The following is a 22,463-nucleotide window of genomic DNA, read 5'->3' as shown; positions in this document are numbered from 1 at the left end:
AAACGGCATGCATGCATTTTGCTCTTGTTTTGCATTATTTAAGTAGTCACATAAATACATTTATGGTTTTTGAAACAGGAACAGCTATTGCATAAGCTCGGCGACCAGACACGCATTCAGAAGGGCTAAAGGTACAAATTTGGCAATGCATTCATTCTCAGTAATCATTCACGCGCCTAACGCACTTTGCAAGTGCTGGGAGTATGGCTGCAGGCTCCGCCCACACAGGTGTACTGCACTCTTCCTGTTTAATAATTGCATGCTCACGCGCTGCGAAGAAACTCCGGCTGTTTTGGTCTCTGCTGCCTGGTAGTTGGAGCTGGAGAAGAGCATGGAAGGACCTCAGCACCGGTTCAGCAACGTCACTAAGACCTGGGACAAGCTGCTCTCCTTCAGTTACTTCCAAGAGCTGCCCCATGCACGGGGCTACGGCTACGGGGGCAACATTAAAGAAATCAGGGAGAAGGAGTTCAGCAGGCTTGGAGGTAACACATACTTCATAAATATAAACTGTGGGAACATTTGCGATCAGTGTGATTGCAGGATAGCAAAACGGGAAAGAAGAATGTAAGAGGTTGTGTTTTCCTTTTTCGCCTTTAGCATGTGCGGGAACAATATATTGCGACACTGAAAGTTCATTACAGTTTCTCCAAAAAGAACCCACGACACGCCTTCCACTCTGACGGACAGTCCCGCCCCTGAATATGATTCACGTTAATAATGATAAAATGAACTGTATTCAGGCTGCAGAAATGAACTACAAGGAGCCCAAAAGGTGCAGTGGCACCGGGGCCCAGAGGTTGGAAGGCCCCTCTTTACCATTACATTGCTGCTTTTGCTGACCAACCAGGGAAGAGAGGAGGGAGGTGGCTATTTTTTATTGACTGCATTAGAACCATAGGAATATATGATACGGCACAGTCAAAGAGAACAGCTTGCCCAGTTTGTGAAAAAGTCTCCAGGTGGGGGCAAGTCGAAATATGCGATTATATAATTTGGGTGTTACATCGTTATTTGATTTCGTTATTGCCAGTGTTTTTAGTGGGCAGGTTCTGCCAGGTGCTTAGTACGTGCATGTCTTTACATTTTAGGATAATACGTGCACTTCTCAACAGAGGTGTTATTTTTTTTAACACTTTTGTTTTATTGGCATTTCAAAAGAAATGATATTCCATACAATACAACAAGTAGTAAACATCTTGTGGGCAAACAATCAACAGTTTAAGATGGGGGTCATATTACATGCATTTTTAGCTTGTCTTAGTAGCCTGATTATGCTCTCCCCTCCCATGGCAGCAAATTGTTTTAGTTAGCATCACAGTATAGTCCCATTAATTGAGCTAATAAGCATGCATGCCAGGGCCATCAACAGGGTTGGGACCAGGGTCCCCCATTGCTGTCCAAAACCGTATATTAAAAGAAGTAAAGAGTGTTACATTTTCGAAACAAAATTTGCATAACCAATCAAAAGCCTTGCCCAAACATACGTTGGGACACTTCCATGTCTGGTCCTGCGTGTATAATTGTATTGTATATATTTCAGGCGGTGTTGTTAGCGCGTCAGACCTTAGTAAGTAAAATTACAAGGGGATGAACCTTTTGACTCGCAACTAAGAAGTTCTTACCATAGCTCCAGTACATAATCAATAATCAATACACAATGATCAACAATAATTAGTAAGCAATAAAATCAATAATCAATAATCAATGGAGTCAGTAATTGTTACACACCATGACCTTTCAGCCATGAATAACCACACCTTTAGTAAAGTTTAGAATGTTTATTTCCCTATATTGACATTGCTAAGGTAAGGTAGATTAATCTCAAAATCAAATGAAACACATGCAAAAACAACACTGGTTGTCCAAAGAAGCGGAAGAAACACAATCTAATTAGGGCTTAAACTACAACACATTCTAGAGTTACAATATAAATCAATAGCAGAGTCAGCTGCGTCAAAGAGATGTAATACATGTAGTTAAGCAGAGAAATCCATCAATCATTAGTCTTTTCATCATAAAACAGAATCCTCAGCTAACATCAGATTAGCATCAGCATGTTGGGCTTGTGCAAAACAATTTAGTAACACCAATTTGGAAAACATTTAACTACGATAGAGTAGAGCAGTTGGTACTAGAAAGGAAAAGCAGACATGCATAGAAATCACACTATATCGCATTATACCTATCCTCGGTATGGATCAGCAAAGCAGAATCAGTCTTCGTCCTCAGGACATCAGTTGATGAGCAAGGCATCAGGCTCTCAGTCAGGGAATATAATCCCAATGTCGGCACAAATGCCTCTCTCCTAAAATCTGTAAAGTCTCTCCCTCTCCTAAAGTGTCTGAACTATCTTCTTTCCGTCGCGTTGTTATATCAAAGTCACCTAAATTATCCCCTAATTCCCTATTGGTCAGTTAATCATATGTTCACACTGTCCAATAATACTACTATATCAAATCTATCAATTCTAATGTTTCTACGTTCTCATACAGTTGATTGGTCCGTCTTACACTGCTCTCATCATTCGGTTTGTCAGGTAACAATATTGTTGCAGCTTCCACTCCAGTCAGTATCTTCATTGTTCTTGACCTGTGAAAGTCCATTTCACACACATTACACATAAAATGTTGCATTAGCAAGAATATCATCTCCTAGCAGTCAGTTCTCACGAAAAGCTTCCATTAGGCACATTTAAACAATACAATAGACATTTCACAGTTTAATTCACTTGGTCAGCATTTTTATTAAACGCTAAGACATACAGCTTCTACAGGAGGCCTGGCAAAATAGGCCAAGACACTCACTAAGTTAAGGCCTACAGTTAGTAACCTAAAGCATACTTCATAACTCTCAATATGACATATTACTGCATTAGTCTACCACATATTTAATATTTCATAAGTATTAATCATTGATTAGTACATTTCGTTATCATTGGTGGCCAGTCTTTGAGGTCATATTTTCAAATGCGTGCATTATTTTTCAACGTTAATTCATTTTCTACAGAAACTCATTATTCAAAATACATAAACACTCATTAATAACTCTAATTAAACACCTGCGCTAGCAGTGTTACACGAAACCTTGTATGCGTAGGCAAGAATCTTGGCCCACTCCGGGTCCAACAGTCAGTACCCTCTATAGGTCTAGCTCCCACTTATGTTGTATGTCACCCAGTGATCGATTCTTCATCTCATTTAATGCCCTGTACAGCCAGGTAACTAAGTGCATTCCCCCACCTAGTCCAAACATGGTCTGGAGGACTGCGGTCTGGCGGGGCTCCTTCCCCCAACCCCTCAGAGTTTCCACACTGTCCACACCACTGCCCCTTAATTCAGAAACTGCTCAGAGGGCAGCCCCATCTGGATCTTCAGGTCTTAGAATGGTTCCAATATACCCTCCCAAAAAAATAGTCCCCCAGAGTCAACAAGCCTGCATCTGTCCAGGGCTCCATTTGCCCAGCTGTAAAAAGGGAGTAAGGATCTCCGTGCGGTAGACTAACCAACAGAATTGCCGGCATAAGGTGTAGTTATGTGAGCTTTCTTAAGGCTTGGCGCCAGACCGACAGGGTAATCTTTACCAGTATGGGGGGAAAAAACAATACCCTAATGAGGGGCAAAAGGAAGGGGCCATGTGGTGCGGGGGGCCTCCGATGAGGCTTCCGCCCCGCTTGCGGCTCCTATGCCCCTGCAGGGGCTGTGGTGGAGCTAGGTGGCCTCCGGTGAGTCCTCCTCGCTCTGATGGCACCCGACGGGGTGCAAGAGCTACAGGGCAGCCTGCCTGGGGCGAAGCAGTGAACAGGCCTGTAGGCACCCCGGGGCCTCAGAGGTCTGATGTGCTGTTTCCCCATCAAGGTAGTAGACAGTAGCACAAACCAGGCCCGCAGCTTTAGAACAACCCTGCTCCGGCAGGGAAAGCATCCACGGTGGCTTCTTGCCCAGTAAAAAGTTGTAGATAGGTCTGACCCTAGCCTGCACCAGACAGATGCTGTAGGCCCAAGCGACCCATACTCAGCATCTTACAGTGGGAAGCTGTGCAGGGAGGGCCAAGTCATAATGCCTTTTGCTTTCCGCCTCTTCAGTGCCATCGGCCCTGGCCCCTCCTACAGGCCCGCCGCTCCCTGTCAGCCAACTTTCACCTTTATTCCACTGCTCTGGTTGAGCCGCTGGACCCCACTACAGGTGGCCTTCGGCCCATCCTCAGGCTCCAGGCGCCGGGTGGGAGAGGGCGCCTCCCTCAGGGATGTCAGAGCCCCCACCATACAGTGTCCACTCACTTTCCAAAAGGGAGTAGGGGCCCCAAGTTACTCATCATCCATCACCATGTTGATGGATGGTGAGGGGGTTGGGTCACATTTTGACTCTGATGTCTGTGGACGTAATTGGGGCAGGAAGCAGAGAGAGGGAGAGAAGTAGGGGAACTCTAGATGGGGGAATATGGGTTGATACCCTATAACCTATCTCAGCCAACCCCACGTCTGATTGTGTGCTGGGTCCTCACAGCATTGGACCTCACCCCTCCACCTTGTTAGTAACTTGAGCCACGCTGTGACAATATAATATGATTAACTGTAATTAACAAAAGCCTTGTGCTGCCGGCCAGTGTGCAAGACTTGCACAGGTGGAACAGGAGAGAGATGAGCTCAGACATTGGAGGAAAATGCAGACATATAAATCAACAAGACAACAGAAGAAGAAATAAAGAAATGTTCTGTGCAAGTGAACAATGTCACTAGAGTAAGGAGTGAGCATGTTACAAACGATCTTAAGCACCAAGCAAACTGGCAAAATGCCAAGATCCTTTCAATGAGCTACCAAGCCAGAGGCATTGGAAGGTGTGGAAGGGGATGGGCAGTTCTTTCACACCTGCACCTGCCCCGCTCCCTCGAGTAGGTGGGCTTTAAGACTTACTAGCCAGCATTTGTGAACAGTCCTATCTATGTACTTCCAGAGGAGTCTCTCAGTCAGTCATGGACCTCTCAGATTCCAGAAATGAGGATTATATCATGGTCTCGTCTCTTGGAGGGAACTGCCATGAAATCCTTTTGTGCTCCTGTTACCCCTCCTCTGAATTGCCTGAGCCAATCAGAGTCTCCAGTAGCCCAGCTCCCCCTTCCTTGTGCACCTTAGGATGCCTCATCCGCCACCCAGAAGTGTGGAGGATGATCAAAGTTGCACTGAACTCAGCTGCTTCCAGGCCTTCCTTCCCAGGTACCAAATGAATATGGAGAGTTAAATTTGGATAGAAATTATATGTGATGATTGGGTTAGGCGTGGTGTCTCGGAATGTTAGAAGCTAGAGCTATACAACAGAAGTGATAAAAATCTGCCAAAAGTTCTTGCAAAATGAGAATGTCATATTGTGTTAAGTTCTGCCCGTGAGAGGTACGTTGTGCTATCACTGAAGGGCACTATGTTGAGTTGGAGGTCTCCAGGCCTTTCAAAACTCCTCACAACGTGTGTCCGCTTTTGCAGTTTTGTTAGGGCTCAGCAACAGATTGTGTGCCCTGTCAAATGGCCATATGAATTGCTAATTTGTTACTTCTTAGTACAGTGTTTATCCATTTCCTGATTCTTGCCTTCGTTAAATGGTTCCCTTTTTAAGGCTAAATGCACTCAATGGCTCCCTGGGTTCTTGATCCTCAACATATGTTGTGGACACATGTCCTTCTTGATCTGATTCTGTTGTATTTGAATGTGCTGGCCTCCTTATACCTCACAGTCTAATGTCCCTCTTTGGGAGAATTCCTCTATACCTAGGTCACCAGTACAATGATCTCCCTGAGCAATTGCATTGCATTTACCACCACCACAATAGTGCTAACATGGCTACTGGAGACCTACTAGGCATCTGGAGGTAACATGATAAAAGAGTGAAAGTAACTGTGCTGTTTCTCTCCTCAAATTACTTTCAGTGGCTGTAGTATGATTATTTGGTAAAGATGCACATTTTTGTCAAATTGATTTAAACATCAAAATACATCTGCGTCTTGCAGACATGATCATGGTTTCTTTGAGGGGTGCATTGGATATCAGAACTAAATATTTTTCCTGCTGAGTTGGTTTAAAGGACCATGGGAAAATCTAAACTTGAGCTTAAATAGGCATCCTACATTACACAGAATACCATATCTGGCTGCTCAGTCCCTTTTTAGGGCTATGGGTAACTATGGTAAGCATGACATTTAGGGCCTGATTTATGAAAAGTTTGAATCGCTTAGCGTAATTTTTTGATGTAAAAGCGGTGCAAATTTACAAATTACAAGTATATTTTGTAAATTTGCACCACTTTTACATAAAAAAATGACGCTAAGGCTGCGCAAACTTTTCATAAAGCAGGCCCTTAGTTTATTCACTATGCAGGAAATATGAATATTTATACTACTTTGCTGACCATAAATTGCTAACATGCATTGACATGATCTTGGGAAATAAAATACCTGAAATGTGGATAAGGTGCTGTGGGTCTAGAGATAAAGTGATATCCAGAGTTTGAATCTCAATGTTTTTTCTTTCATTGAAACCTACAATTCTTATGAGGTTTCCTTTTAGGCTATTAATGGATGTTGCAGTCACAGAACAATTATGAAATGTGATCACAGAACTGTTTAAAGTAAAGTAAAAGCAAGAGATGCCTATACAAGTCATTTGAAAATATTAAAATAATTCCCGGAAGAGAAAATGTGTACTTGCATTTAAAATTTTGAAACCTGTGAGCAATGAAGTACACATTTATGAACAAGAGTTATCTTATTAAATATATTTAGGTAAACTCTGTTTGAAGTAAAGTAAACACAAGATGTGTCTATAAAGCCATTTAAAGATATTCAACAAAATCCCAGAACAAAGAATATGTCCTTGCATTTAAGATTGGGAAACCTGTGAGCAATGAAGTATACTTTTATGAACAATAGTTCTCTTATTTAAGATATCTAGGTAAACTCAGGGAGGGGTCTTGTGAGGAAAGAGCATGTAATGATGGTGGTGGTGGTTCTAAAGAAATTTGGTTCCAGTTAGTATTTACTACATACCCTCTGTGATGACATCTAAAGGAGGCTACTGGCTTTGATGCTGTGAAAACAGAAATATATTAAATTTATGCTTGCCATTAAGGGAGGGTTTTTTAAAGCTACCCATGGCCAATATTAGATAAATAGCATTTAGAAAAAGTATCATGTATAACTGTAGCCACAAGCATCACTAATGGACCCTGAACAAATAACTGAATATTTGAATGATCTACGCATCCTCCTATATGCAACCAATAATGAACTAAAGCCCCTGAACACTGTTGCTATTATTAAAACAGTCATTGAATAATTAGACTGCTCTAAACCACAGACCCAATGGCATACCAGCTGAAATCTGTCTGCTTGATCATTACTATCTTGCCCCTATCTTCTTAGACGGTCACAAGAAGACACTTTCACTGAGAATACCACCTTGGCACTAAAATAACCCATAATCACTGTTTCTCTCAAACAAGATAAAGGAAGTTTGTTGTATAGGCCACTGCTAAATATTCACATTCAAGTCTGTGTGCTCTTACCATGTAAAAAGAATACAGGGCTTTAATAAATTTGAGCCTGCAATCCTGTTTCCTTGTTACAGGAGACTTCTAGTGTTGCCATCTGGCCAGATTTACACCAGCATGACCCGTATTTTAATGACCCTGCAAGTGAAATTTTTTTGAAAATCACCTAAAGCCTGTATTTTTTCCACTTAGCAGTGCATACTTTAAGCAGTAAATGCAAGAAAAATACAATTCAGAAGTAAAATGTTATCAGGCACTCTCCTTCAAAGTCCAAATTACTGCTGTGTCATGGTCCTGTTTTTGTACCCTGATATCATTAAAAAAAGATCTTGAACCTTCTACTACCCCACACTCAAAAAGGAATTGTCTTGGTCCTGGTCTGTTCTAAATTGGACTATGCAAAGTCCCTCTACTTAGGTGTTCATGATTACTTAATTAGGAAGCTACAGCTGGCCCAATATGCAGCAGCCACAGCTTTACATAGGGCTATTAGGACTCAATCGATTCAGGCTCATCTCAAGCAACTTTATTGGCTCCCTCTTAAACAACAAATCAAGTTCAAAACTTTGGTATTTTATTTCGAGAAACTCACAAAAAGGCCCTGCGTAATAGGTTCTGCATTTACTGCCCTTCTAGGGATCTTCACTCTGCTAACCAGTGCCTTCTTCACATTCTCAGATTCTATAAAACCAGACTGAGGGTTAATTCCTTAATGACACTGGCTGCCAAGTTATGGAACACATTTCTATTGGAATTTAGGATGCTCAACAGGGAAACTCTATTTAGGAAAAGACTAAAGACTTTCTTTCTGTGGATAAGTAAGGTTCTGCAATTAATTCTCTTTGGGCAAGTGCCATACCTTCCTGGTAAAGCAGCTATGCACTCTACAAACCTTCAAACAATCACTCACTTTAAAATCTGTTCCACAGCTGCCTGAATGACCCCAGACTGATAATTGAAGTTTACAAAGATAGAAAGGCCATGTTAAACATGAACACAGATGACTTCATGTAAAGTTCAAGTTAAATATCATTCCATGGTCCTTGCAGAATCTTAAATCTTGAACAGATGGCCAGTATTTTGTTTCTGGGAAAGGTGAGAACTTTACGGACTTCTGGCATCTCAAGTCGCCTGTACTCAAGAAATGAAATAGCTGCTCAGTAACTTACTGCAATTGAGTTCTGACCTCACACTGCCTGCTGCCAGAACCAGCAGCCTAAAGGAAAGTCAGAACACTTGTATAGTTAAAGCTGTATTTTAAACAGCAAAACCAAACCTCACTTTGTCTTCTGCTCTTTTTATAGAGACACAACGATTAATTTAAAGAAGATATTTATGACAGCATAATTCTTGTTTTGCTTACTTTAGATAATTACAGGAAGGATAGAATCTTTCTGCATGTTTCCACAGATGCTAAGCTGCAGTCTTTTTTTAAATATGACTTTTACTAAACTGATTCTAATATCTTTTTGCAACAAATATCTAATTTTCTCTTGGTGTGTTTAGGTTTGCACTACAGATTCTAGTTTTATTCTTTATGTGTGCAAAGTTGCAAACATTCTGTCACTTTCATATGAAAGAGTGACACACAAAGGATTGATTTAATTGTTTTTTGGGAAGTGTTATAGTGTGACCGTGTATTATTTGTACTAAAGTACCCCCAATGTACATTATAAGGAAAATGCAAGTCACCTTGAAGTTCCTTATAATGTTTGTCAGGATATGTTATCATATACATTCCACAGCTGTAATAACTATGGGTGTATTTTGGGTAATATTGTAGAGGGAGGCATGTTGAATCTGTATTTGGAGTAATGCCTTGTGTTTTGCACAAACAAACAGACAAATATACAGAATACAGTTGGAATTGATGTAATAACACCCGGAATGTGAATATCTATTTTTGAAGTAATCACTCTCTTCATCTAGACAGAGTTATGGATTACCTAGTGCACAGGTTAAGACATATCCCAACATCCGAATGGCACTTCATAATTAATTTTGAATACTGTGAAGGAACCCCACCGACGAGCTTACTGAACAGGATATTTGGTAAACTGTGATTAGGAAGAAAATGTGAAATGTTAACTCATGTTTGGTGAATGTTTTGTAATTCTTCAAATTCTGAACATTTCCCAATCTATAGGACATTCAACAAGTTGTTGAAAGAAATCTGGTGGCCTTTCATGTGATAAAATGCTTCCTCGTGTATTACATAGATTATCTCTTCCTTACATCTTTTTTTGAACATGGGAGCCCCAAGAACACTCACTTTTGCGTCCACATTTTCTCCCCTTATGTTCCGATATGGGATCCGTGCTCAGTGCAGTGCTTAATTTGAGCCTGTGGTTTCCGGTGTGGGGCACCGGCACTTAGTTTTCTGCATCAGGCATTTACTGCAAGCAAAAGACACATATTGGAAAGATGGAGCTAGAGAAAAACTAAAAAGCGTCAGAAAGGGAGAAAGCAGAAAGCTGTGAGAATGTGCTGAAGGGAGAGGGAGTTGCTGTAAATAGATTTAAGAGGCCCTAGATGGCTCGCCCATTTAAATGCAGCAGCCGTGTTTCAAGAGAGAACTTTGGTCACTGGCAGTTTTTTATGTAGAAATTAAGCGCTGGCTCACTGTGCCACTGAAACAAAGCTAAACCTGACAGAGCAAACCCAAACAGGCTGAAACTGTTCTTAAGTTGCTTGCTTTCTGGTTCCGAGGGAACCTGGCTTGGCAGTTCAAGTAGGACTGTGCCTCTTGGGTCAGAACTAAGGGTGATATGTATTTGGCTACATCCAATCTGAGGTAGATGTGGCTTCCAGTAGTTTTCAGTGGCTTTGCCTAATTAAAGCATTCCACCAATTTGTTTGTATTTTCCACATTTTCTCCCAGTCACCCTTTTTTGGGTTGCAGTCTTCCTCCCATTTTGTTGCCCTGCCTCTATTTTTTTGTCACCTGGATTCCTTGCACCTTGCTGAAGCAGATGTCTTAATTAGAAATTATTAACGAATGGTTACGTATTTTGAATAATGACTTATGCAGAGAAATGAGTAATGTAGAAAAATAATGTGCAATTTTGAAATTCTGACCTCGAAGAATGGCCACTAGTGTTCACGAAATGTCCTAATTTATTATTAATATGTATAGGATATTGAAAATGTATTAGATTCATGTAGTGATATGTCATAGTACGGGTTGTGAATTATTCTTTAAGCTTATTAATTGTAGGCCTTAACTTAGCGGGTGTCATGGCCTCGTTTTGCCAGGCCTCATGCAGAAGCTGTATTTCTTAGTAGTTAATAAAAAATGCTGACAGAATGAACTAACTGTGAAATGCTCATTGTTTTAATAAAATGCTTAGCAGAAACTTTCTATGGGAACCGACGGCCAGGAGATGAAGTCTCTAGCAATGTATCTAATAGTGTGTAATGTGCATGAGATGTACTTTCCCAGGACGCGAACAATGAAGACACTGACTGGAGACAAAGATGCAACAAAATTGATACCTGACGAGCCGGATGATGAGAACATCATAGAGCAGACCAATCAACGACATGTGAACTATGAAATATTAGAATTCATAGATTTGGTAAATGGACATTATTGGGTAGAGTAATAATGTATGATTAATTGACCAATTGGAAATTGGTGGACGGTGTGGGTGACTTTGATATAACAACGTAACAGAGAGAGACTTATTCAGATTTGACTGCGATATTGAGAAGAAGAGATTCAAGATTTCTGTCATTGGGCTCAAACTCTCTGATTGGGAGCCTGATGTTTTGCTGATCGACTGTTGACCTGAAGACGAAGACTTATTCTGCTTGCTGACCCATACTGTGGATAGGTAGACATGACAATGACTGAGTTCCATTTTTATGCCTTTTCTTTCTAGGTACCAACTGTGCAGACTTAGGGACTCATTATGACATTGGCGGTAAATGCGGCCTCCCGCCACGGCCGCCAACATACCATCGCCGTGGCTACCAGCTGCCAACCGCATTATGACCGGCGTCAGAATAACGCCAGAAGGCTGGCGGTTTTCTGTCAATGGTCATGGCAGCGGACAGCGGTAAGGTGTCATGAGCCATGATACGGCCTGGCAGTGTTTTGCAGGTGGATGCTGATGCTGGCAGCAGCGCGGCGTCCCGCCTCCTGCCAGAGGACCACCTGCAAGCAAGCAGGTCGGGTACTCTGACAGGAGAGGGAGGTGGGGGTGTTGTGTGCGTGTGTGGGGGTGTTGTGTGTGTGAGGGGGTGTCTGTTTGTATGCGTGCATGCAGGTGTGAGTCGCGTGGAATGCGTACGTGAATGAATGAATGTGAGAGTACATGTTTATTGTGTGTTGTGAATGCGTGTGTGCTACAATGTATGTTAGTGTGTGTTGCGGGGTGTGGGTATGAATGTGTGCGTATGTGGGTCAATGTGGGTATGTGTGTGTGTATGAGTGTGTATGTGTGTATATGTGCGCTTGTTGGTGTGTGGATGTCGGGAGTGGGAGGGAAAGGGTGGAGAAGAAATCTCAGGAGTGGGAGGGGGCGGGGAGACCCCTATCAGTGCCAGGGAAGGAATACCCTGGCACTGATAGTGCCTACCGCCAAGGTTTTCGGGGCGGTAGATTAGCCATGTAAACCATGGCGGCAGGTGGGGTCATAATCCAGAGGGTGGGATTGTGACGGCCGCCTGGCTGGAGACCGAAGTCTCCAGCCCAGAGGCTGTTACCACCCTGGCATATGGAGTGGTATATTGGCGATTTGGCTTGAGCCAAACCGTCAATGACATAATTTGGGAATAGGTACTGCCAGCCTGTTGGCAGTACCTTTCCCTAAATTACCCCTGTCTGCCAGGGTCGTAATGACCCCCTTAGTACTTTTCTTAGATAGATGTTTTCCAAATTTGTGTTCTAAATTATTTTTGCATGAAGCCCCATGTGCTGATGCACTCACTCACATGACGACTGACAAATTACAGAGACAAATGATTGACGAACTATTTTGCTGAACTTGATGGATATCATAGTTTTTCTGAATTTGGTTTTACTAATGTTTTGTGTTGATGCCTTAGAATGTCTTTTGTCTCAAGCTTTGATTAGATCACGTCTTTTGCATCTTGCTGATTAACAAGCGTATTAAAATTTGTTTCAATTTGAGTTGATGAATTAAGATTCCTGACTTTGGGGCTCATTATGAACACAGCGGGATTCCCCACTGTGTTCATGCTGGCGGTCTAAACATAGACCGTCAGCCCCTAGAAGACACCACCAGCCCAGCGGAATTCTGGGCCAGGACATTGCCGACGGCTCCACATGGAGCCGTCATCAATGCCGCAGTGCGGTGGGTACAGCAGCACTGGTTGCGCATATCACTGCACGTAAATTGGGCAGTGACCTGCATGACGGGGCTGTGCATGGGGGACCCGGAGCACCCCTTCTGCCAGCCTTTCCCTGGCAGGGGAAACCGCCAGGGAAAGGCTGGACGAACAAGGGTTCTCAATCCGTAGGGCTTGCAGCGCTGCCCTGTTGGATACAGAAATCCCCGACCATCAGGCTGCCTGTTGGCGGAAGCCTGGCGGTGGCGGAGGGCCATCTGTGGCGGCCTTCCCTTTTTTATTATATGGCAGTCCAGACCACCATGCTGGTGGCGGTAATTTCCGCCACCGCAGGCATAGCGGTCTGGACCATCATGTTCATAATGAGGCCCTAAGTATTGATAACGAAAGGGAAATAAACTTATTAAACTTATAATCAAGGTGTGGTTATTCATGACTGAAGAGTCATGGTGTGTGAAAATCACTGACTCCATTGATTGTAGATTTGACTAATGGTTATTGATTATTGTGTGTTGATTTTTTATTCTGTACGAAAACTATGGTAAGAACACCCTATACGAATCAAAAGGTTCATCGACCTATACGTATCCCCTTGTAAGTTTACTTATTAAGGACTGACGAGCTGGCAGTCTCTTCAACTGTCACTTTGATGGTGTCCTGAAACTGAAAGTGGCATGCCATTTGTGGTAAATGTGTTGGTGTCCATCATAAAATCACTTAAAGGGATTGATTCAGTGGTAGAATGGAAGGTAAAAATACTCTGGAAAATGTTTTAATATCATCCTATTATTACATCTTGCAAGGACGTGACTGCGTAGACCCTCTTGAAGAGGGATTGAAAAGTTTTCACCCCCACCCAATCATGTTTTTTAATGAGGAAAAGGGAAATCCTTAAACCACCAACTTATCCAGACATATTTTACAAAAGCTATACATTGTACATGTGGTTCCCATAGAGAATTGTAACTCTGCAGCCACAAATACTGTATTTACCAAGAAGGGAGTTTAAGTACTGCTCTCTCAGTTTATAATTATTGTCTTGGTGGTGTAAGGTTTCTTTAGTCCATCTGTCTTTTTGGCAGTGCTTTGTCTTTCTGATCTGTATATTTTGGATATCATACCTAACACATATCCATCTTAATTGTCCATTGAAGGTGCCATAGGATGATAGTCTTAGTGAGGGGTGGAGGGGTTGTTATTGGCTTACATATTCGCTCCAACCCCCCTGGGCATGGACACTCATTTACCAAGGCATACTCTGAAACACTTCCCTGTATACCTAACCTGCATCACCATTAGAGTCTCTCCCCAACATCTCTCCCCAACATTATATCCTGTTTATCCAGAACATGTTAAGAGCAAGTCAGTTTAATTGTTATTGTAATTAATATATTCACTATTTAATTGGGAGATTCATATAGGCCAAACATAGCCCACATGAACTTCAGTGCATTCTGTATGCCAATTGCTGGTATGTGTTTGTTACAGAGGCACAAAGAGATGCTTACACATGCTCCTACAGTAAGTCAAAAGTGCAGATGAATAATGCCCACACATTTAGACATAAAGTGGAGGGTCAAATAGAGAAGAGAGCTACAGTAAGACAGGGTAATTTAAGGAAGCAGTGGACATGAAAAAGGTTTTCAGTTGTTTCTTGAAGGTCAATAGTGAAAGGGCAGTCTCTGATAAAAGTGAAGTTTGATGATAGGAAATATCAAGCAAATAATTGTTTTCTCTTTTGCTCTTTTTTGACATTTGCATCAGATTTGAGCTGCCTGTGGTGGAGGTGCTGCGCGAGAGTAGTGGTGATTAGATATAGGCCTGCATACTTATCAGATATTTGTCCACATGGGCACCACCATCATCATAATCCCCAGGATTTCACCGCCAGCCTGCTGGTGGTGAAATCCGCCAAAACAACCCTAGCGGTCAAAGACCGCCTGGGTTGTAATGACCCCCTAACTGTCTTTACCACCCTCTGCCCAGCCCAGCTCGCATCTGTCCTGTGCTCTGGCAGGGCTGCATCACTGAAACTTCAGAAGCCGCTGCAGATGACTCTGCACCTTCATCAGTGTTATGGGCTTTATAAACTGAGGTTGGACAGTTGCTCTGATGGACGCACCCCATGCTTGGCTTCCTAAGCTGTATGATGGGCTTTTGTTACCCTTTCCCCAGCCCTGACAGAGACCACCACTTCAAAAAAAGGTGAAAAAGGACTCAAAGCATGCCACCCGTATTGAGGAGTATTAAACATTCCTGAGGGTGCCAAGGAATCTGAGCAGACATGGGGGATTGCAGAGCGGTTACCAAATAGACTGTATAGGCAACACTTGCAGCCAGATTGTATGATTGCCATAACATACCCAGTGCCCGGCTTACTATGGGTCAGAGCAACCATGCCAAGCACTTCTTCGATACTTGACTCTCAGTGGTAGCGTGGGTCAAGCAGTCCAAGGCTTCTTGGGAGGGGCAAATGTAGGGTGAACACAGGCCCACAAATCAAAATACATCCAACCTCCTCAGTAAATAATTGTCCAGTTAAAGACTTGCTTTTAGGTAAATGTTAGTTTTTATATATGAACACAAAGTATAATATGGAACACCACAAATATTATGCACTGCTTTCTTAAGGCAGGGCCACCTGTTTTACCCAGGTCTGCTTCATAAGTCCCGCATCTCCATCTAAGGACTGTTGTGATGCCCCAGCTACATGAGGCAACATCCAAGCCAGGCCCAGCTAGTGAGTTCAAGTCTTATAAGTTCCACAATAGCTTTGCGAAAGTCAAAGTGTCTTCACACCATAGTACATCAGTCAGAACAAGCTCCCCATGAAGCCTGCTGACCCTTTTTTTATTCTTATGCACTCTCGCTGCGGTGACTTCACTGCAAGCCCCAACTGTCATTATGGGGGTTGCAATAGCGCACATGTGTAGCCAACCCGATGGATGTGCTAATCCTAACAGGCCAGAATTTCATATTCAGGCTCCTAGGACCCACTTGACAGGATCCCCATTGGACCTCTATCCCTCCAGGCAATATCCTTCTCCTCACAGTGTCCACTGGTCTTGGATCATGCAGAAATTGGTGATACAGGTGAATGTCCTTGATTCACCCGGAAGCTGTCAAATCACCCAGCAAGGAGACTGGGTGACTTTCAGTTCACAGTCCTGGTCACAGCAGGCAGAAGTGTTGAGCTTTTCATTGATGATGTACAGCAATTTGGGAGTCTCAAGCTCCCATTTTCATAAACCATTTCAGAGACAAATGTGATTTAGTGTCTTTGAAGTCCTAGGTCTGGGCGATGCCCACTTTGAAGTGCCCACTGCTCTGTATGAATCTTCCTTGTGAGAGAAATCTATCAGAGAAGGAGTGCATCCAAACCTGATAGGCCATGTGACTGAATCAGTGATCACACCGGGATGTCAGCTTCATTGATACATTCACTAAAAGGTTGCAAAGGTCCCCAGCTATACTCTTTATGATTCTCTTATCAGCCCCTTCTTCCTCCTGAAATATGTCCAGGCCCCTTTCACCAGTGACTTCTTCTGAAGTGTACTGAAGAACCTGGCTTTTCCTTCCTCTAGGGCGCCCTGGGGAATGCAGCAATCCACAAATCTGTCATGGGCCCCTCCACCCCATGCTTCTCCAGCAAGCCTTGGGTTTTCCAAATTGGAACCCAGAGACTTCCATGTATTCTATCCTCCACTAGTACCTGTGTGCATGCACACCACACACACAGAATATTATGTATGGTACTCCTTCACAGGCATGCATACTCCCCATTGCTCACACTCAAGCATGCACGCTAACTTCAATGCATAGCACCCTTCATAGGTGCATCTACATTCCAGTGTTCATATGCACAAATGCTTTGTTTTCCATGTATTGTGCCACTCCAAGGCACATATACAGCCCAGTGCGCACATCCAGACGCATCTGCACCAGTATAGACTACATTTAACCTGGAGTAGGCCAAGAGGTAGCTAAGTGCACAGGTATGCTACTGTAGGTGAGTGGATCAGTAGACCCAACTCCGATGACACAAGTAACGAGCCCTGTTCATACTACTGACTGCTTATCACAAAATGGTGTGCTGCCACCACCGTGGTTATGGTACTTAGTGCTGAGTAAATCATGATGAGCACACGATCCATGCTCAAAATTGTTACCAAGGATCAAGATATCCCAGAAACTGGGGCATTTAGGGCAGGAGCTTTTGCAAAGCAACACGCATCCTATATCATTTTCCAAAATTTTGAAGTACATATGTGAATCAGTGAAGATGTTATTGTTTTTCAGTGGGTCACAGTGACAATCACCACTTCTTTGTGGCTACAACTGCAATCAAAAATGTGAATTGATATCTTTCAACTGCTACAGATGTTTTGTTAAGGCTCTTCCTTAATGTTCTTTATCAGGGCACATTAATGCGTATATTTTACAACGTAGCTCATAGCGACAGAAAGTAATCTGCTTAGAGCCCTTCTACAAACGATTAATTCCTATGTTGTGGTTGTATAAGAGATACATTGCCCCCAGAGTGTAAAGATCCATTTACTCTACTGAGGCACACTGGCTGCTCACTTCCTGACCAGTGCGCTAAATGTCCTTTTTTGAGACATTGAAATAGGAGCTTGGACTGAGTATCAACTGTCAGCGTGAGTGTGTTCATGAATGCGTGAGCACTTGTGAGTGACCATGCCTTTGTGTGTGTTTGGTCAGGTGTGCTCACTCACAGGCACTGAATCCAAACCAGACCCATTGTTGGCATTTTTGGCCCATAAGTGAGAATACGTGGGCATTCCATTCTAAGAAATATCCTGGCTACACCTGACATAACAGTAGCCTATCACTAACATTGTGTGGGCATTGCAGGCAGCCTGCTGCCTTTCCTTGGTACAATGGTGGTTCATCAGTGAACTACATTTGGGCATTCATGGTAACATGCAGGCAATGCCAGACATAACCGTTGCTTATGAGTGATGCATATGTAGGCATTCTTGGTGACATGATGGTCATCTTCAAACTAATGGTGGCCCATTAGTGACATGTCATGTGCATTGTTGGTAACAGTGTGTACACAACGTACTAGCATCAAATAATTAACCTATTTGTGCTCTGGCTTGTGGCATGCTGGCTTTCCCTGATATAATTGTGACTTATAAATGGCATGTTTGTACGAATGCTTTTAACATTCTGGCTGTCCTTGCAAAACTGTGGCTTATCGCTGGGGTATTGTAGATGTTAGCACTTTTCTGTTGATTGATTCACAGATATAAATGCACGATCAGATGGACAGGGAGCAGTGTTAATCCCTTTTGCACCTACGCCTGGTCAACAAATCAATACATTCATTCAATATTATGTGAAGCATGGTAGGCTTCCCAAGAGGGACAGATAATATTTTAGGATCAACCCATGAAAGTTTATTTAATGTTTATGTAGAAGGCAACATCAGATTAACTGCAATTATTAATAAGAATGCACATGAACCAAATGTTATGCAATTCAAATTAAATCAGTCTTATAAATCAATCAATCAACAAAACATTTTTTATAGAGTGCGCTACTCACCCGTGAGGGTCTCAAAGCGCTGGGGGGGGGGTAAGGAGGGGCAAGGAGGGTCACTGTTCGAACAACCATGTCTTGAGGTTCTTTCTGAAGAGCAGGAGGTCTTTGATTTTGCGGAGGTTGGTGGGGAGGGAGTTCCAGGTTTTGGGGGCGAGGTAGGAGAAGGACCTGCCTCCTGTGGTGGTGCGTTGGATGCGGGAGACTGTGGCTAGGGCGAGGTCGGCTGATCGGAGGTTGCGGGTGGGAGTGTGGAAGTTCACTCTGTCATTAAGGTAGGTTGGGCCAGTGTTGTGGAGGAATTTGTGTGCGTGGATGAGGATCTTGAATGTGATTCTCTTGTCTATGGGGAGCCAGTGAAGGGATTTGAGGTGTGGTGAGATTAGTTCGTGGTGGGGGAGGCCAAGGACGAGGCGTGCAGCTGTGTTCTGGATTCTCTGGAGTTTGCGTTTGAGTTTGAGTGTGGTGCCGGCGTAGAGGGCGTTACCGTAGTCTAGTCTGCTGCTGATGAGTGCATGAGTGACTGTTTCCTGGTCTCCGGGGGAATCCATTTGAAGGATTTTTTTAGAGTGCGGAGTGTTTGGAAGCAGGAGGAGGTTAGAGCATTGATTTGCTGTGTCATGGAGAGAGAGTGGTCCAGGATGATGCCGAGGTTGCGTGCGTGGTTTGCGGGGATGGCCTAGGGCGGTGGGCCACCAGGAGTCGTCCCGTATGGTTTTGTTGGGGCCGAAGATGATGATCTCGGTTTTGTTGGAGTTAAGCTTGAGGTGGTTAGTTGTCATCCAGTTGGCGGTGTCGAGGAGAGCAGCATGTAGGTTGGTTTTGGCGGTGGTGGGGTTGCGGGTGAGGGAGAGGAAGAGTTGGGTGTCATCTGTGTAGGAGAGGATAGTGATTCCATGTGATCGGAGGATGTTGGCTAGGGGGATCATGGAAATGTTGAAGAGTGTGGGGCTGAGGGAGGACCTTTGGGGGACTCCGCAGATGATCTTGGTAGCGGTGGAGTGGAAAGGTGGAAGGCGGACTCTCTTGGTCCGGTCGGTGAGGAAGGAGGTGAGCCAGTCTAAGGCTTTGTGGCAAATTCTTATGTTGTGGAGGCATGTGCGGAGTGTGTGGTGGCAGACAGTGTCAAAGGCTGCGGAGAGGTCTAGGAGGATGAGTGCAACGGTCTCGCCTTTGTCGGCTTTGGTCCTGATGTCGTCAGTGCATGCGATGAGGGTGGTTTCCGTGCTGTGGTTCTTGCGGAACCCGGATTGTGAGGGGTCAAGAGTGTTGTTTTCTTCGAGGAAGTGGGATAGGCGGGTGTTGACTAGTTTCTCTGCAACCGTGGCGGGGAGAGGGAGGAGGGAGATGGGGCGATAGTTGGGGAGGGTCTCCGGGTCGGCTTTGTTTTTTTTTAGGAGAGCAGTGATTTCCGGGTGCTTCCAGGGGTCTGGGTAGGTGGCGGAGTCGAAAGAGGAGTTGATTATGTCGCGGAGTATGGGGGCAATGGTTGGGCTGGCTTTGTTGTAGATGCGATGTGGACAGGGGTCAGAGGGGGACCCGGAGTGGATGGAGTTCATGGTTTTTTCGGTTTCTTCGTGTGTGGTAGGGGCCCAGATGGTGAGTGTGGTGGGGGAGTCATGATTGGGGGTTGAGTTGGGTGAGTGAGGGGTGTGTGTGGTGGGTGTGTGTGGTATGAAGCTGTTGTGGATGTCCAGGATTTTGTGGTGGAAGTGGTTGGAGAGGGTGTCACATAGGGGCTGTGTGTGTGAGGGGTCTATGTTGCTGGCTTTGGGTTTGGCTAGTTCATTAATGATGGTGAAGAGTTCTTTGCTGTTTTGAGAGTTGTTGTCAAGGCCTGTGTTGTAGTGGTCTCTTTTGGCAGTACGTATGAGTTGGTGATGGGTGCGAATGGTGGCTTTGAAGGTGGAGAAGTTGGTTGTAGAGGGTTCTTGTCACCATAAATCAGAGGATGATCTAGCGTTAAGTCACCTCCAAGGGGAAAAAGGATGAACCATCGGAATAATAACGCTAAGAGAGCACCATCTAAAACCTGTTCAATCTGCTGCAGCTCCTAGTGAAGCACTAGCATTTCACACAACTACACACATTCCTCAGGAAGCCTGTCCAGTCAGGTTTAAGCAAAATTATAACATTACATAGTCTATAGTTTCTATAGGTTCTCAGTGTTTCTCACAATGTAGCTTATTTCTGCATCCTCAAAATTTCTGTCACAAAACAAGATGAATGGATTAGTCTGCACACTACAGGTTTCTCTTAAACAAGCTTATTTGTTAAAACAACATTCCACAGTAATTACAAAAAAGAAAACCTTTCTTCACGTAGAAAGGAAGGAAAAAGGACATTGTGTTCAACAGTATTAGTATTGCTAGAAATGGAATGATCACGTGCTACAAAAAAAGGCGTCAAGCAACATTGGCCATTTTGAAATTCAAGCCTACATTAACTATAATCAATCAATGAATCAATCAATCATGTAATTTATAAAGCGCGCTCCTCACCCGTTAGGGTCTCACGGCGCTGGGGGGCGAGCTACTGTTCGAACAGCCAAGTTTTGAGGCGTTTCCTGAAGGTCAGGACGTCCAGTGTCTGGCGTAGGTGGAGTGATAGGGAGTTCCAGGTCTTGGCGGCGAGGTGAGAGAAGGATCTTCCTCCGGCGGTGGTGCGGCGAATGCAGGGGACGGAGTCGAGGGCGAGGCTGGTGGAGCGGAGCTGGCGTATGGGAGTGTGGAAGGTGAGTCTGTTGTTGAGGTAGGCCGGGCCTGTGTTGTGGAGGGCTTTGTGTGCGTGGGTGAGTGGTTTGAAGGTAATCCTCTTTCATACGGGTAGCCATTGTAGGTCTCTGAGGTGGGCAGAGATGTGGTTGTGGCGTGGGACGTTGAGGATTAGTCTGGCGGAAGTGTTTTGGATACGTTGCATTTTCGTTTGTAGTTTGGCCGTGGTTCCTGCATAGAGTGCGTTGCCGTAGTCCAGTCTGCTGCTGACCAGGGCGTGGGTGACTGTCTTTCTGGTTTCTACGGGAATCCACTCTAATATCTTGCGGAGCATAAGGAGGGTGTTGTAGCAGGAAGAGGAGACTGCGTTGACCTGCTGAATCATTTTTGAGTGCTGAGTCCAAGATGATTCCCAAGTTTCGTACTTGGGTGGTGGGTGTAGGTGCGGCTCCTAGGGAGATAGGCCACCAGGAGTCATTCCAAGCGGAGAGGTTGCTGCTGCCGATGATGAGAATCTCTGTTTTGTCTGTGTTTAACTTGAGGCGACTTGATTCCATCCAGTTGGCGATGGCGTGAAGTCCATTGTGGAGGTTGTTTCTTGTGCTTGTAGGGTCTTTTGTGAGGGAGATGATCAGGGGTTCGAGGGGGAGCCGGAGTGGATGGAGGCCATGGTGTTGATGGTGTCTTCACTGTTTACGTGGGTCCATGCGCATAGAAGGTTGCTGTTGCTTGGTGCATTGGGTTTGTTGCTGTCTGTGGTTGGCTGGTGGGTCTGGGGTTTGAAGCTGTTGTGGATGTCTTCGATCTTTTGCTGGAAATAAGTGGCAAGGGAGTTGCCGAGCTCCTGTGATGACGGGGGTTCATAGGATCAGGTCCTAGGGTTGGAGAGTTCTTTCAGGATGCCGAAGAGCTCTTTGTTGTTGTGGGCGTTGGTGTCTATGCAGTTTTTGTAGTAGGTTCTCTTGGTGGTGCGGATCAGCTAGTGATGTTTGCGGATGGCAGTCCTGAGGGCAATGTGGTTAGATTTGGTAGGTACAAGGCATCAGGTCTTTTCCCTTTTTTCGGCATTCCTGTTTGGAGGCCTGTAGGTCGGGGGTGAACCAGCTGGCCTTGGATCTTGGATGGATGTTCGAGGGTTGTTTGAGTGGCGCGAGGGTGTTGGCGCAGTCGTCTATCCATTGGTGCAGGTTGGTGGCGGCTGAGTTTGGTCCCGGGTTATAGGAGGAGGTGCCTGGGTGAGTGTGGAGATCAGCTGTTCGGGAGAGATTCTGTTCCAGCAGCGGCAGGGTGGTTGGGTGGTGGGGTGGTCTGTGGTCAGTTTCTGGAAGG

The 22,463-nt window shown here is 44.3% G+C and overlaps 1 protein-coding gene across 2 annotated transcripts in view; it reads left to right on the top strand.

The window, feature by feature from the left end:
- Positions 1-241: 241 nt before the first annotated feature.
- Positions 242-22,463, top strand: part of MOCOS (molybdenum cofactor sulfurase) — a 2,173,869-nt gene continuing 2,151,647 nt past the window's right edge. Inside the window, exon 1 of one of the 2 annotated variants that reach the window (XM_069219520.1) lies at positions 242-485. In XM_069219520.1, the coding sequence (XP_069075621.1) occupies positions 332-485 (154 nt within the window). In that variant the 5' untranslated portion in view covers positions 242-331. The remainder of the gene's footprint in view (positions 486-22,463) is intronic. The other variant, XM_069219521.1, reaches the window with a different exon arrangement.

The sequence above is a fragment of the Pleurodeles waltl genome, chromosome 2_2 (assembly GCF_031143425.1).
Source record: "Pleurodeles waltl isolate 20211129_DDA chromosome 2_2, aPleWal1.hap1.20221129, whole genome shotgun sequence".
Classification (NCBI taxonomy): Eukaryota; Metazoa; Chordata; class Amphibia; order Caudata; family Salamandridae; genus Pleurodeles; species Pleurodeles waltl.
The sequence above is the reverse complement of the archived record's forward strand: the minus strand, read 5'-3'. Positions and strand labels throughout refer to the sequence as shown.